The sequence below is a fragment of the Propithecus coquereli genome, unplaced genomic scaffold (assembly GCF_000956105.1).
Source record: "Propithecus coquereli isolate 6110/MARCELLA unplaced genomic scaffold, Pcoq_1.0 Scaffold99, whole genome shotgun sequence".
Taxonomy (NCBI): Eukaryota; Metazoa; Chordata; class Mammalia; order Primates; family Indriidae; genus Propithecus; species Propithecus coquereli.
This window is the reverse complement of record NW_012156284.1, coordinates 3,384,057-3,398,828: the sequence shown is the minus strand read 5'-3', so window position 1 is coordinate 3,398,828 and position 14,772 is coordinate 3,384,057. Positions and strand designations below refer to the sequence as shown.

Sequence of the window (14,772 nt, the reverse complement as noted above, 5' to 3'; positions counted from 1 at the left end):
GTCCCTCTATGAAGGGAATGAAGCATTGCAACAGTCCAACAGCCTGGCTCTGGAGACTCTGGCTGGGAAGACAGAGTCCACCTCTTTCTGCTGCCACTGGGCCTGTCCTCCACCAATTATCTGGAAGGATTCTGGCAGCCTCTTGCAAAGGGGCAAGGAGAGGATATGAGGATATACTCTTTTTTCGTTTTTGTTTTTGTTTTTTTTTTTTTTTGAGACAGAGTCTTGCTCTGGTCCCCCCAGGTAGAGTGCAATGGCATAATCATAGCTCACTGTAACCTCAAACTCCTAAGCCCAGCGATCCTCCTGCCTCAGCCTCCAAAGTAGCTGGGTCTGCAGGTGTGTGCCACCAAACCCAGCTAATTTTTGCATTTTTGGTAGAGATGGGGTCTCGCTCTTGCTCAGGCTGGTCTTGAACTCCTGACCTCAAGCGATCCTCCTGTCTCAGCCTCCCAGAGTGCTAGGATTACAGGTGTGAGCCACCACACCTGGCCAAGGATATGCTCTTAATCTTAATCTCTCACCCATCCCAGTGCCATAGCCCAGAATGTCATAGAAACTGAAGCAATAGCTGTCTCAAAATCGGCTCTTCGAGTGAACTCTGAGATAAGCCCCAAAATGATGCAAACTATCAGTACCATCAGGTGCTTCAATCGCGCCTTGTGGTAGTTGCCATGAAAGAAAAACATAAGCACTGAGGAAGTCCTCTGTCTGCCTAGTTTCCTCTCATTTTACAAACTCTTATGCAACATGCCACTCCTCCCTGCCCCTTAGTTTCCAAGAACTGTTAGAGCAAGTGAAGTGGTGGCCACTCTTTACACAGCTACTTAACAGACTCTCCATTGCTAGCAAAGGACTGAGAAAAGGGGTACAAGTGGATACTAGTGGGCATGCCAAAGCTTGCACATAACTGGAGTTTCATAGGCACACCCGGGGTGAGGGGGGAAACACCACGAGGCTTTGCAGAAAACCATAGAACTGGACAGAAAAGACAGATCTTCAGGTCCTCCCAAAGTACCAGAATGACCCAAATTTCAACCCTGAGCCTCTCACTCTCCAAAAGACAACCTCCTGCTCAATAATTGGCCTTTTGTGCTGCACAACATTAACCACCAAAACTGGGTAGAAAAAAACCTAGTCCCTTTATCTATCTGTAACTTCATCCTGGCCTGCAGTCCCCGGGTGGACAGGGCTCTCCTGGACTACATCTCTCTGCCCAGCCCAATCTATCATAGGGGCTGAGGACTGAAAGAGAACCCCAACACACCATACCCACCCAAAGGAAGGCTCTGTCACAGGGAGTGCACCCATGCACACGCCAAAGACAGAAGGTAGGGACTGAAGAGCAAGCTCGGTTGAAGAAACTGAGGCCCAGAGAGGGACAGCGAGTGGTCCCACGTCACTCAGCGAGTTAGAAACGGAGCTTTACTAAAACCCCAGCCTCCGGATTCCCGAGTACCCCATTCCAACCCGCCTGCCCTCGTCACGCCCGGCTGAGAATAACATCACGGAACCTCTGTCTCAGTGTCCCCGCCTCTGGAGGGCCAGGACCTTGGTCTTCACCCCTACATCCGCCCTGAGGCCGGGCCCGCCGCCGCCCCTGGCCCAGCTCCCGAGCCCCGCTTCCCGCCGCCCGCCCAACCTGCAGAGTCGCGCTCCCGAGAGCCGGCGGCAGACATTTCCCTGCCTGCTTCTTCAAGCTCTTCATCCCGCCCAAGGTTCAAGTTTTATGATAAGAAAAAATGAATACATGCACATAGTGTAATTGATAACAATAAGAGAAACAAAAAATAACCTTTCCTGAGTGATTACGTCCATGTCAGGCATTGACTAAGTGTTTTTATGAGCATCATCCCATCTAACCCTCACAAAAATCCCTTGGCAGAGAGAGGGTGTTATTACATCTGCCTCCCAGATTTGTTATGGAGATCAAATGAGCCAACATGTACCAAAATATTTTGGCAAATAGTGATATCAGAGCAAAGTAGGTTATTTATATAGCAAAATTTCACGCTCATGTCCAACAATAGACATGTACTCATACATGTTAATTTCCTATTTGAAAATTATTGGCTAATATACCAGGATGTAAGAGCTTTGAGTAAACCTTCTTATTAGTTAATAACAAAAATGGCAGTTGTAAACTTGTAAACTGACATTTTTTATGCCAGAATTTGTTCAGTGAATTTGGGTTTCATGTTGCTTCCAGGGCAACCCTGCATTAGCTGGCCAAAAAATCCCTGCAAACTTTTTTTTAGAGGTCATATCTGAAAAATAATTTTGGAGTCCTTTTTTCAGCACTACGATAGTCAAGGTAGGGGCCTGCTACTCAAAGTGTGGTTCAGGAATTAGCAGCAGAGGCATCCCCTGAGAATTTGTTATATATCTTGCATCTTGAGTTCTACCCCAGATAAACTTAATTAGAATCTGCATTTTAACAAGATCCCCAGGTAATTTCTATCCACATTAAAGTCTGACAATCTGTAGTGTAGATGACCTTAAGAAGCCACGCTTGTCTTATAAATATGAGATAAAGTAGAAATATGTCTTAGAAATATGAGATAAAGTATCACAAAACTTTTTTTTCAATTTAGAGTTGAGCTCATAAAAAAGTAGGGGTCCAAATTTATAAAAGAGAAATTACCATAGAAGTAGATGGAGATGAACATCAGATGGTGAGAAGGCTCATGCCAGGCTCGGTAACCTAAAGTCTTGAGGTTTTACAATAGTGGCAAGACAGGGGCATGGCTGTAAGCTCACACAAGGTAGGAGACTAGAATGGAACTCTCTCACAGTGAAGGCGTCTAATCAAATTAAAGTTTCATTCCTAATAACCCAATTAGAAACTAGGAATAGAAGAAAACTGACTTATAAGCATATCTGCCAAAAACCTACAGAAAACATATTTTAATGTGAAATATTTTCTCTTAGTATTAATAACTATGAAGAGATATTCCACTTCATTAGTGATCAGAGAAATGGAAATCAAGATCTCAAGAGGATACACTCTACCTCCATTTTATTAGCAAAAATATAAGACTAGGCCACTAGTTTTGGCCAAGATGTGAATATACAGCATCTCATACACTGCTGCAGGAGGCAGTATAACTTAGTGGAGTTAGTTTGGGAAATGGTTTACTATTAATATTACCACCTAAAGATGAACTTTTGCATAAATTATGGACTATTGATTTCACTCTTAGGAAAGGCCCAAGAAAAATTCTTATACATATACAACAGACAACATGTGTAAGACTGGTCATACCAACACTTCTCACAATAGCAAAATCCTGGAAACAGTCCACATGTCCATCAACAGGAGCATAGGTGAAAAAATTGTGGTAAATACAGACAATTGAATGTTCTTTAGTAGTCAAACATAAAATACCATAGCAACACACAAAAATAAGGATAAAACTTCATAATAAAGTGAAAAAAAAAGCCCCAAAGAAGATTACATACAGGAAGGCAAAAGAAAAGGGACCAAGGAAATACTGAATGGGAATCAGGGTGACCGTTGCCTCTAGTGGGGGGAAGCCAGGGTATGAGTTGGTAGGAACAGATTTTATAGATATAGATAGATAACATGGATATATAATACATATTTATATATATATTTGTGTGTGTATTATTGATGTCCTAGCTTTTATTTTCAGTGCCAGGCTAGTGTTTCTTAAATTATTAAAAACAGCTAACTAAATAATTAAAAGCAGACATGGACTTATATTGAGAGTATGTCATACACAAGTAATTATAACTAATCTAATTCTCTGCATCTAAAATATAATAAATACTTTATATTAAATAGAAAAATATAAAGATTACTGTGTTTGAGTTAGAAGTGGCTACATGAATAACTGAGCAGGAGCTGACAGCAACGTTTCTTGTCAATAGTTGACCTGAACAACCAGACTCTAGAAAAAAATATCTCAGGTCTAAAAGATAAGAGTTGAGACATTATCAGCGGAATTTAGTCTCAAAAATGCTCTCATATTTTTATAGGTATGTTACATCACTTACTCTTCACAATGCTGTTTTATACCACCTAATGATTTTGCAATGATACACACACACACACACACACACACACATATACACATACACAAATATTTAAAATAAGAAAATTAGTTAGAATATTCAATAATATTTTTGGTTTCTTCAGCAGAGGGGGCAGGCAGAACATGATTGAAAAAAGAAGTAATGACTTCTCCATAACAGCAATAATTATCCTAAATAAACAATACTGGTTCTTCAGGTTAAACATATTGGATTGGGTTGATCATACCTATTTACCATAATTCCCTCCTCAACTGCAACAAAAGGCAAAAAGGAGAATTTTTTTAAGCATAAACTTGCAGGAGAAAAGGAGAGAAGGCTTAAGAATAACATTTTGGAGGCAGAAATGTAGATGGGTAAGTGGAAAATTATTTAGCAGAGAAAGAAATCCCTACACAAACCTGACAGTGGGGAAGCCCAGAAGCAGCCTGGTTTATAAATCCTCAAAAATGAAAAATCCCCAAGAATTAGAAACACCAGATACTTGTGACAATGAGGGTAAGAGTAGGCCTAAACACAGGAAAATTAGCTAAATGTCCATACACGAAGCAGTTAGGACCCCCTAAACAACTCAACTCCTATTCTCCCATGAGCAATAAGCATAGAGACAACAGCATACAAGATTAAAGTAGGGTCACAGAGAACTCCAGAAGGGATGTCTTCAAGAAAAAGTTTCAAATGAGAGATTGTTTGATGTGTTTGAAAGTATCATGAAGTGATTTATATCTCTGGTGAAATACAGGGATACATTAGTGATAGATACCTAGAAAACCATAACAAGATAATTATTAAATTTGGGAGAGAAAATAAGTGTAAGTACTATTAAAAAAGAAGTATAATAACAGTATATAACCTGGCTTGGCTTTGAACAATGTTTGTATTACTCTAATAAATTAACCACTTAATATTTCTCTAACCAAAAAATATAATTATATTGGATAGATGGGATGAGAAAAAAAGACATGTGGTGGTGGTTTTGGTGGTGATGGTAGTGGTGGTGGTGGTGGTGGTGGTGGTGGTGGTGGTGGTGTGTGTGGGTGTGTGTGTGTGAGATTGAGAGGGAGAGAAAAAGAGAGAAACAGAGAGAGAGAGTGAGAAAGAGAGAGAGAGAGAGATGAGGAAGAATGCTTCTTCTCTTCTATACCCTGGGGAAAAGAATCTCTATTCAATAAATGGTGCGGGGAAAATTGAATAGCCATATACAGAAGACTGAAGCAAGATCCACACCTCTCACCTCTCATAAAAATCAACTTATGATGGATAACAGATTTAAAGAGCCAATAGAGACCATTTAGAATTTAAAAATCAGTAAGTAAAATATAAGCACATTGTTCTAAAATATAAATACAAATTCCAAAAGAAACAACTGAAACAGGGAAAAGTGGTTGCATCTAGGGAAGAAGAACTGGGGTGAGAATGAGGGGTTCAAGAGGATGCTGCATTTTTATTACAAATGTTATGGAATTGTCTTTTTAAAAATATGTAATTTTGACCTTTATTTTTTAAAAACTTAACCCAACCAATAATCTCTTCATAGCAGAAGGAAATATTTAAATGCCTAGGAATAGACAAAGCAATAGGTGTCCAGAATATATATGGAAGAAATGACAGAATTTTTCATGTAGGAATTTTTATAACAAGTGGTTTAAATAAATGATAAGACATATATTACCCTAACTTTGAAGATCCAGTGCTACAGACAAGTTAATTATATTAAATACTACAATGTAACCTCATTGAGGGATGTGCGAAAGTGACATTAAAATACATCTGTAAAAATAATTCAAAGAGGTAATAGTTTCATAATAAAGATGATAAAGATGATTATAATATTAGTGTAATATTTGCTGAGTGTTTATTCATTGCTATGAAACTTGGTGTGGACAATAGGACTTTTTCACAAAATCCTTATGATTATCTCGTGAAATAGGTAATATTGTTATTTCCCACTTAAAGATTTCTCATGAGACACAATAGAGGCTACATATGTTGAAATACTTTTACGCAATGTAAAATGACATATGAACAGATGAGGTTTACTGTCATGATATTTCACTTGATGTCTAACACAATACATACACAGATGAAATGGTAGACTCCTACTTGGAATATACCAGCCTAATAGTAATAATTTTGCTTACTAGCTACGTCTAACGTTCCAGTATTAAATAGCATCCTTTATTCTCAGAAGTCACTGCTGAATTTGAAATTTCTTGGCAGCACTGTCATTCTGCTTGAATTAGCAGCACAGTATCTTTAAACTGAGAACTTAAGGACCCAGTTCCCAGGGCAGAGATGGGAAGAGGAAGAATTAAAACAAAGAGTGAGGTACTAAGGGCGAAGAAGCACAGAGCCAAACTCAAGGGTGGCTGGCTGCCTTTCTTTATCAGCTAATTATATTACTAGCTGATTGTAGTAATATGGTCTTTCTATTGCTTTTAATGTGTTAGGTATTAAACATAGATGATGTGATTATTTAGAAAATTCAAGAACTTCCAATCTATGGGAATCAGTAAGACAGTTCATAAAGATAGACTGACAAAAACAAAATATGCAAGAATCAGTAACTTCACAAGTAATCATTGGCTATGAAATATAATGGTTAACAAATATATTCACAACAAAAAAATTAAAATATACCTAGAAATCATAACTATGAAGGTCTTTTTTGATCTTTCTTCTGCGGGGAACGTGGCCAGTGTTCCCTGCAAAAAACCGGGTCCTTTTGGTAGAGTTGCAAGGGATAAGAAAATAATAGAAATGGAAAATGGAAGAAATAAAAGAATACACTGAGACAAAGATATAGTTTTATAAGTTTATAAAGATTATAGGCAAAGCGGGAGCTCAGGGGGCTCGGACCTCTCCGTTGGTCTCAAAAAGCCCCTAATGAGGTCTTACATGGTAACTTATAGTAAATAGTGAACAATTGTCAGGGGTAACAGATTTACATAACAACAGGTAGTTTCTCTCAGGTTAACAGATTTTCAAAAGCCTTTTACAGAAGGCTTCTACAGATTCTTTAACTAATTCTATTTACGTGAGCAAATGGTTACAAAGTCTTTCAAAGGTTAATTTCTAAATTCTAAGGTAAGTTTATCATTTAAACAGAGGGGTTAAACAGAGATATGTAAGCTCCATGTTTATTAGGTTATCGTGAATGGAGACAGGTAGTCTAGAGTGGTTTAAACAAAAGCTTTGCTTTTAGCCATTCAGGAAGCTGTCATTTCTGGGAAGCTGTTTGTTCTGGCGGGCACTCCATTGTCAGCTCTCAGCCTATAGTTTTTAACAGATTCGCTTGTGCTTTACAAAGCAAATCCAATTCTTTAGATCTGAGAAACGCGGCGCCTCGTGGGATACAGCCGCTACTGCCTTTCAGAGACGCCCTTCCGAGTGTAACAGCATTCGAAATGCAAACCAACACGTTCACATATTCTTTCAGGGCAAAGCTCTGTAAAACTCTTAAGACAAATCCTGTCCCAAAACACATTTAATACTAATTCATGGAGCGACATTCTTCTTTGGTTAAGAAATGTTTATATCCTAGATATAAAAGAAAGATTAAATGTTATAAACATTTGATGAAAATTTCATAAACATTTGATGAAAATCAAATAGGATAAAGAATAAATGTCCACAAAGGTAAGGAAATTAAATTTAAAATTCAAATTTAAATTCTTGAAGGAATTTGAGAACTTAATTTGAAGGCTCATATAAAAAAAATTTAAAAGTTTCTTTAAAGAGAATAATAAAAAATATTCGCCATATACTAAATGAAATTAGAAATCTATACATTTAAAAACATTGCGGAATTGGTTTAAATAGTGATAGAGAATGATGTTGGAAAACTCCTATGGGCAAAGAAATATCTTGCATTTTTACTTCACACCATATACACACCATGTATTTCATGTGAATTGAAAGCTCAAATTTTAAAATATAAAATCTTAAAACTCTGGGAGATCTGTGCTACACAGTTATGTGAGAAAGGCCAATTTTACTAACTATATATCATGCCATTTTTTTGCATTAAAAATAGTGCCTAGCTCTAACAGCAAGGTCAGTATGCATTTATTCGACCAAGAACATTATTCAGAGGAGGATGCAACACAGTGATGACATTTTTAGCATTGTTAAGATTGAAGTAGGTGAGAATGGAGAGATTGTTGGATAAAATATTAAATTATGAGAGCTGGTCCAATAATGGGCAAAATCAAAATATTCAAAATACAAAAGCTTCCCTAAATGGCATAAAAATATTAATATAAAGCAACCTTAAGCAAAAGAACAAACTGGGAGGCATCAATTTACCAGACTCCAAGCTATATTACAATGCCATAGAAACCAAAACAGCATGGTACTGGATTGAGAACAGAGACATAGACCAACGGAACAGAACAGAGAACCCAGATATAAAACCATTCACTTATTACCATTTGATGTTTGACAATGCAGACAAAAACATACCGTGGGGAAAAGAATCTCCATTCAATAAATGGTGCAGGGAAAATTGAATAGCCACATATAGAAGACTGAAGCAAGATCCACACCTCTCACCTCTCGAAAAATCAACTCATGATGGATAACAGACTTAAAACTAAGACATGAAACCATAAGAATTCTAGAAGAAAATGTTGGAAAAACTCTTCGAGACATCAGCCTAGGCAAAGAATTTATGAAGAAGACCCCCAAAGAAATCACAGCAACAACAAAAATAAATAAATGGGATATGATCAAATTAAAAAGCTTCTGCAGAGCTAAGGAAACAATCATTAGAGTGAATAGACAACCTACAGAATGGAAGAAACTATTTGCATGCTATACATCTGACAAATGGCTGTAACTAGAATCTATAAAGAACTCAGGAAAATCAGCAAGAAAAAATCAAACAACCCCATTAAAAAGTGGGCAAAGGCCATGAAGCTTTTCCAAAGAGGATAGACTAATGGTTAACAAACATGAAAAAAATGCTCAACATCTCTAATGACAGGGAAATGCAAATCAAAACCACAGTGACATATCACTTAACTCCAGGGAGAATGGCTTTTATCAAAAAGTCCCCAAACAACAAATGTTAGTTAGCGTGGATGCAGAGAAATAGGAACACTCATACACTGCTGGTGGGACTGCAAACTAGTACAACCTCTAGGAAAGTAGTATGGAGATACCTCAAAGAACTAAAAGTAGAGCTACCATTTGATACAGCAATCCCATTACTGGCCATCTACCCAAAAGAACAAAAGACATTCTATAATAAAGACATCTGCACTGGAATGTTTAGAGCAGCACAATTCACAATTGCAAAGATGTGGAAACAACCCAAGTGTCCATCAATACATGAGTGAATTAGAATTAATAAAATGTGATATATGTATATCATGGAGTTCTACTCAGCTACAAAAAACAATGGTGATCTAGCACCTCTTGTATTATCCCGGATAGAGCTGGAACCCATCTTACTAAGTGAAGTATCTCAAGAATGAAAAAACAAGCACCACATGTACTCACCATCAAATTGGTATTAACTGATCAACACTTATGTGCACATATAGTAATAACATTCATCAGGTGTCGGGCAGATGGGAGGGGGCAGGAGGGGATGGGTGTATACACACCTAATGGGACTTGGGTGGGGCAAGGGCAATATATGCAACTGAAAACATTTGTACCCCCATAATATAATGAAATAAAAAAATTTAAAAAAAGAAGGAAGGAAATAATAAAGATAGGAATAGATATCAAGGAAATTTAAAATAGGAAAATAATAGACGAAAATCAATGAAAAAAAGCCGGGTAGGGCAGGTCGGAGGGGGGAAAAGGGGATAGGTAAATTCACACCTAATGGTTATGGTGCGTGATGTCTGGGGGTTAGGCAAACTTGTATAATAGCTCCGACTTGGTCATGCAAAGGCAATATATATAACCAAAGCATTTGTACCCCCATAATATAGTGAAATTAAAAAAGCTGGTTGTATGAGAAATCAATTCAGTTGACAAATCTTTAGTTACATTGACAAAAATAAACAGAGAGAAGACACGACTCACTAATATTAGGAATAAAAAAAGGAACATCACTATGGATCTTATGGCCAATAACAAGATAATAAGAATAATATGAACAAGTTTATACTCATTAATTTGACAATTTAGAAGAAATGAACCAAATCATCAAAAAGCACAAACTACCAAAACTTCACCAAGATGAAATAGGTAATCTAAATGCCCTTATAACTGTTAGAGAAATTGAATTTGTAACTAAAAAGATTTTGAAAAAGAAATCTCCAAGGCCAGATATTTTCACTAAAAATTTCTACCAACCATTTAGAAAAGAATTAAGATCAATTTACATAGTCTCTTTCAAAAAATATAAGAGATGGGGACACTTCCCAACTCATTCTATGAACCTAGTACTCTGTTATCAAAACCATACAAAGAGAGTCCAAAAAAAAAAAAAAACAAAAAGAACCTAATAATTAATTAAAACCAATATCTCTCATAAACTTAGATGCAATAATCCTCAACAAAATATTAGCAAATAGAATCCAACAAAATATAAAAAAAATTATATCATGAGCAACTAGAGTTTAATTCCATCTATGCAAAGCTGGATCAATGTTAGAAAATCCATCAGTGTACTCTACTATATTAATGATATAATCGATATGACTGACAAAATGATATAATTGATATTATAATATCAATTGGTGCAAAATTCATTTGACAATATCCAACACTCATTCATGTAAAAACTCTCAGAAAACTAGGAATAGAGAGTTTTTTTCCAATAAAAATGAAGTCCATCTACAAAAAACTGCAGCTAAAATCATACTTAATGCTAAAAGATTGACTATTCTCACTCTAATATCAGGAATATGGAAAGAATGTCTACTCTCACTGCTCTTATTTAACATAGTACTGGAAATTCTAGCCAGCACAATAATTTAAGGGGCAAAAAGTCACACAAAATTGGAATGGAAGCAATAGAACTGCCCCTATTTGCAGATGGAGAGAAAACCATGTTAGTTGATTGGAAGATTAAACATAGACAATGTCAATTCTACAGGTATACTGGTTTAATAAAATTCCTATAAAATCCCCATCAATGCATATGTGTATGTGTGTGCGTGTGTGTGTGTGTGTGTGCATGTGTGTATAAAGCTGATTCTGTGTATGTGTATATATATATATATATATATATTGTATTGTAAGAATGGAAAAAACAAACCCAACACCAGATTGGAACTAATTGATCAATACTCATGTGCACCTATGCTAGTAATTCAGTGGAAAGCAAAAAGGTGGGGGGGGGGAGAAGGGATGGGCAAATTTACACCTAACGGGTACAATGCACACTATCTGGGTGATGGACACACTTATAACTTTGACTCAAACTGTACAAAAGCAATTCATGTAACCAAAACATTTGTACCCCATAATATTCTGAAATAGTAAACCCCCCCCCAAAAAAACACTGACAGGTAAGATTTGAAACTAAAACTACTAGAAGAAAACAGAGGGAAAAAGCTTCTAGACAGTTATCTGGGCAATGATTTTTTGTATATGACCGCAAAAGCACAGGCAACAAACATGAAAATAGACAAATGGAATTACATCAAACTAAAAAGCTTCTGCACAGCAAAGGAAACAATCAACAGAGTTGTTACTGAAAGCTCTGCACTTGTCCTCAAGGTCACATCAGAAGAACAAGAACAAGTTGTTTGAGGAGAAGGAAAGGTAAGTTTATTACTTTGCCAGCAAAGGAGGCAAAATGGTAGACTCCGTCATCTCAAAATCCAAATTTCCTGCACATATGCTGAAATACCGAGACTTTAAAGAGAGGGTCCTCAGTTTTAGGCTACTGTGTTAACGATTCTAACTGTCCCATCTCTGCTGAAGACAAAGCCTGTAACCTCCACCCACCTGGGCCCACCTGGGCGGCTGGCACAGGCCTAGGATGACTGAGCTATCTCCTATAATAAAAAGAACAAAAGACCTTCTCCTGCTCCAGGGATGCAGTTCCCAAAAAGAGTGGTAGAAGTTTTAAAGAGACAGAAAATATTTTTTCCATTTTTTTTCAGGCCATTTCCTCTGTTACATATTCACCCCACTGTCAATATTTCCCTTCTGTATCTATAGGAGGAGGGGTGACTACTCTGTTACAGAGTGAAGAGAGAAAATATTTGTAAACCATACATCTGATAAAGGGTTAATATTCAAAATACACAAGGAATTCAAATCATTCAACTGTAAGAAAACAAATAAAGCTATTTAAAAACGAGCAAAAACCTAAATAGACATTTCTCAAAAGAAGCCATACATGTGGCCAAGAGGTAAATGAAAAATGGTTGAACATCACTAATCATGAGAAAAATGCAAATTAAAACCACGATGAAATATGACCTCATACCTGTTAGTATGGCTATTATCAAAAAGACAAAAGATAACAAATGTTGGCAAGGATGTGAGGGAAAAAGAACACTTGTACACTGTTGGTGTGAATGTAAAATTAGTACAGCCATTATGGGAAACAGTATGGAGGTTCTTCAAAAAGTTAAAAATAGAACTAACATATGATTTAGTAATCTCACTGTTGGGTATATATGCACAGGAAATGAAATCAGTATGTCCAAGAGATACCTGCACTCTCATATTCACTGCAGCAGCTCTTTTACCAAGAACCTGCCAACACAGGCCACGATTTGTACCAAAACTGTGAGGAAGGTGGCCCAGTTATCACTGAAAAGTACTACAGCCACCTAGACAATGACTTCCACATGAACAATCACATGTGCAAGGACATCGCCATTATTCCCAGCAAACACCTCCACACGATAGTAGGCTACGTTAAGTATCTGAAGAAGTGCATTCAGAGAGTCCTGGTTAGAGGTATTTCCATCAAGCTGCAGGAAGAAGAGAAGGAGAGGAGAGATAATTATGTTTTTAAGGTCTCAGTCCATGGACCAGGAGATAACTGAAGTAGATCCTGACACTAAGGGAATGCTGAAGATTTTGGACTTTAACAGTCTGTCCAACCTGCAGGTAGGTGACTAGCCTAGAGTTGGGATAAATTTCAGAACACCATAGGGAGCTGTTTGAATATTTCCACTGTGCTGCATTGTTTTCAATAAACCTGGGACAACACCATGTTTATTGAAGCATTATTTACAATGGAATAAATCTAAGTGTCCATCAACAGATGAATGGCTAAAGAAAGTGTGGTATATATACACAATGGAATATTATCCAGCCTTAAAAAAGAAGTAAATCCTGTCATTTGCCACAACATGGGTGAACCTGGAGGACATTATATTAAACTTATTAAGCCAGGCACAAAGAGCCAAATACCACATGATATCACTTATATGTGTAATCATAAAAAGCTGAACTCAGAAATAGAGAGTAGAATGGTGATTACCAGGGGTTGGGGTGTCTGGGGGAGGTGTTGACCAAAGGATATAAAATTTCAGTTAGATAGGAGGAATAAGTTCAAGAGATCTATTGTACAGCATGGTGACCATAGTTAACATAATAACAATATACTACACTCTTCAAAATCGCTAAGAGTAGATTTTAATTCTCACCAGAAATAATAAGTAAGTGATATTATGCAATGTTATGTAGCTTGATTTAGACATTCCATAATGTATATATATTTCAAAACATCATACTGTACATGATAAATATATACCTTTTCTTATCAATAAAAATATTTTTTTAAAAAGGAATGGATTATGGATGCATTCAACAACTTGGATGGATATCAAGAGAATTGTGCTATGTGAAAAAGCCAATTTCAAAAGGTTACATATGATATAATTATACTAAGTAAATATCCCTAAAATGACAAAATTATACAGATGGAGAACAGATAAGTGGTTTCCAGGAGTTAGAGAGGGGATGATGGAAGGGAGGTGGTAGCATTAAGGATCTTCGTTATGAAAGTACTGATCTATATCTTGACTGTAGTGGTGGCTTATGCTTCTACACATATAAAATTGCACAGAACTAAGTACACACAGAAAATAAGTTTAACATAATTAAAATAAAATTATCCAAATCTAAAAAATTAATGTATTTCTGATATATCAGCAACAATCCATCAGAAAATTAATGAACACTTTAAAGTTACACAAGAATAGATTTAAGAAGATGTTATAAAGCTAACAATTAAATATGCATGTTCATGAGAATGAAAAATGTTATGGAATGGCATTGACTAGGCTGTTAGCTGTAGTTAAGGAAATTTTATACAATGGGGCTATTAAGGGATACATTCATTAATTTTTTTCATTTTCTATCTTGGCATCCATCAACTACTTAGGCTAAGATGAGACATTGTTATTTTCATTAAAAACAGTCAAGAGAATAATTACTTATAAGGAAAGAGAAGTTCAGATACTTGATGTGTGGATTTTCAACAACTCACATAATCTCTCTCAGCCTCTAATTTCCCATTCAAATAATCATTGTGCTTACTAGTAATAGTAATGATTATACTTTTTTATATTTATGAAACACCTCTCAGGTAGAGTTCTAAGTACTTCTAGGTGAATTATCTCAATTTATCCTTAGAGACCTAAGACAGCAATATTAGCATTATTCCTGTTTCACTTATTTTTAAATTGAAAATCAACATAGAAACATACGCAGCTAACTTTACGCAATATTCAATTTCTTTTCCAACAGAACAAACTTTCAGATAACATTTTGCTTTCCTAT

At 36.4% G+C, this 14,772-nt stretch overlaps 1 protein-coding gene across 1 annotated transcript in view; it reads left to right on the top strand.

Annotated features, from left to right (window-relative positions):
* The window catches only part of TMEM257 (transmembrane protein 257), a 66,182-nt gene extending 53,154 nt beyond the window's left edge, over positions 1-13,028 (top strand). Inside the window, 1 exon segment of the mRNA XM_012665252.1 lies at positions 12,714-13,028. Coding sequence (XP_012520706.1) covers positions 12,714-13,028 — 315 coding nt within the window.
* Positions 13,029-14,772: the final 1,744 nt, after the last annotated feature.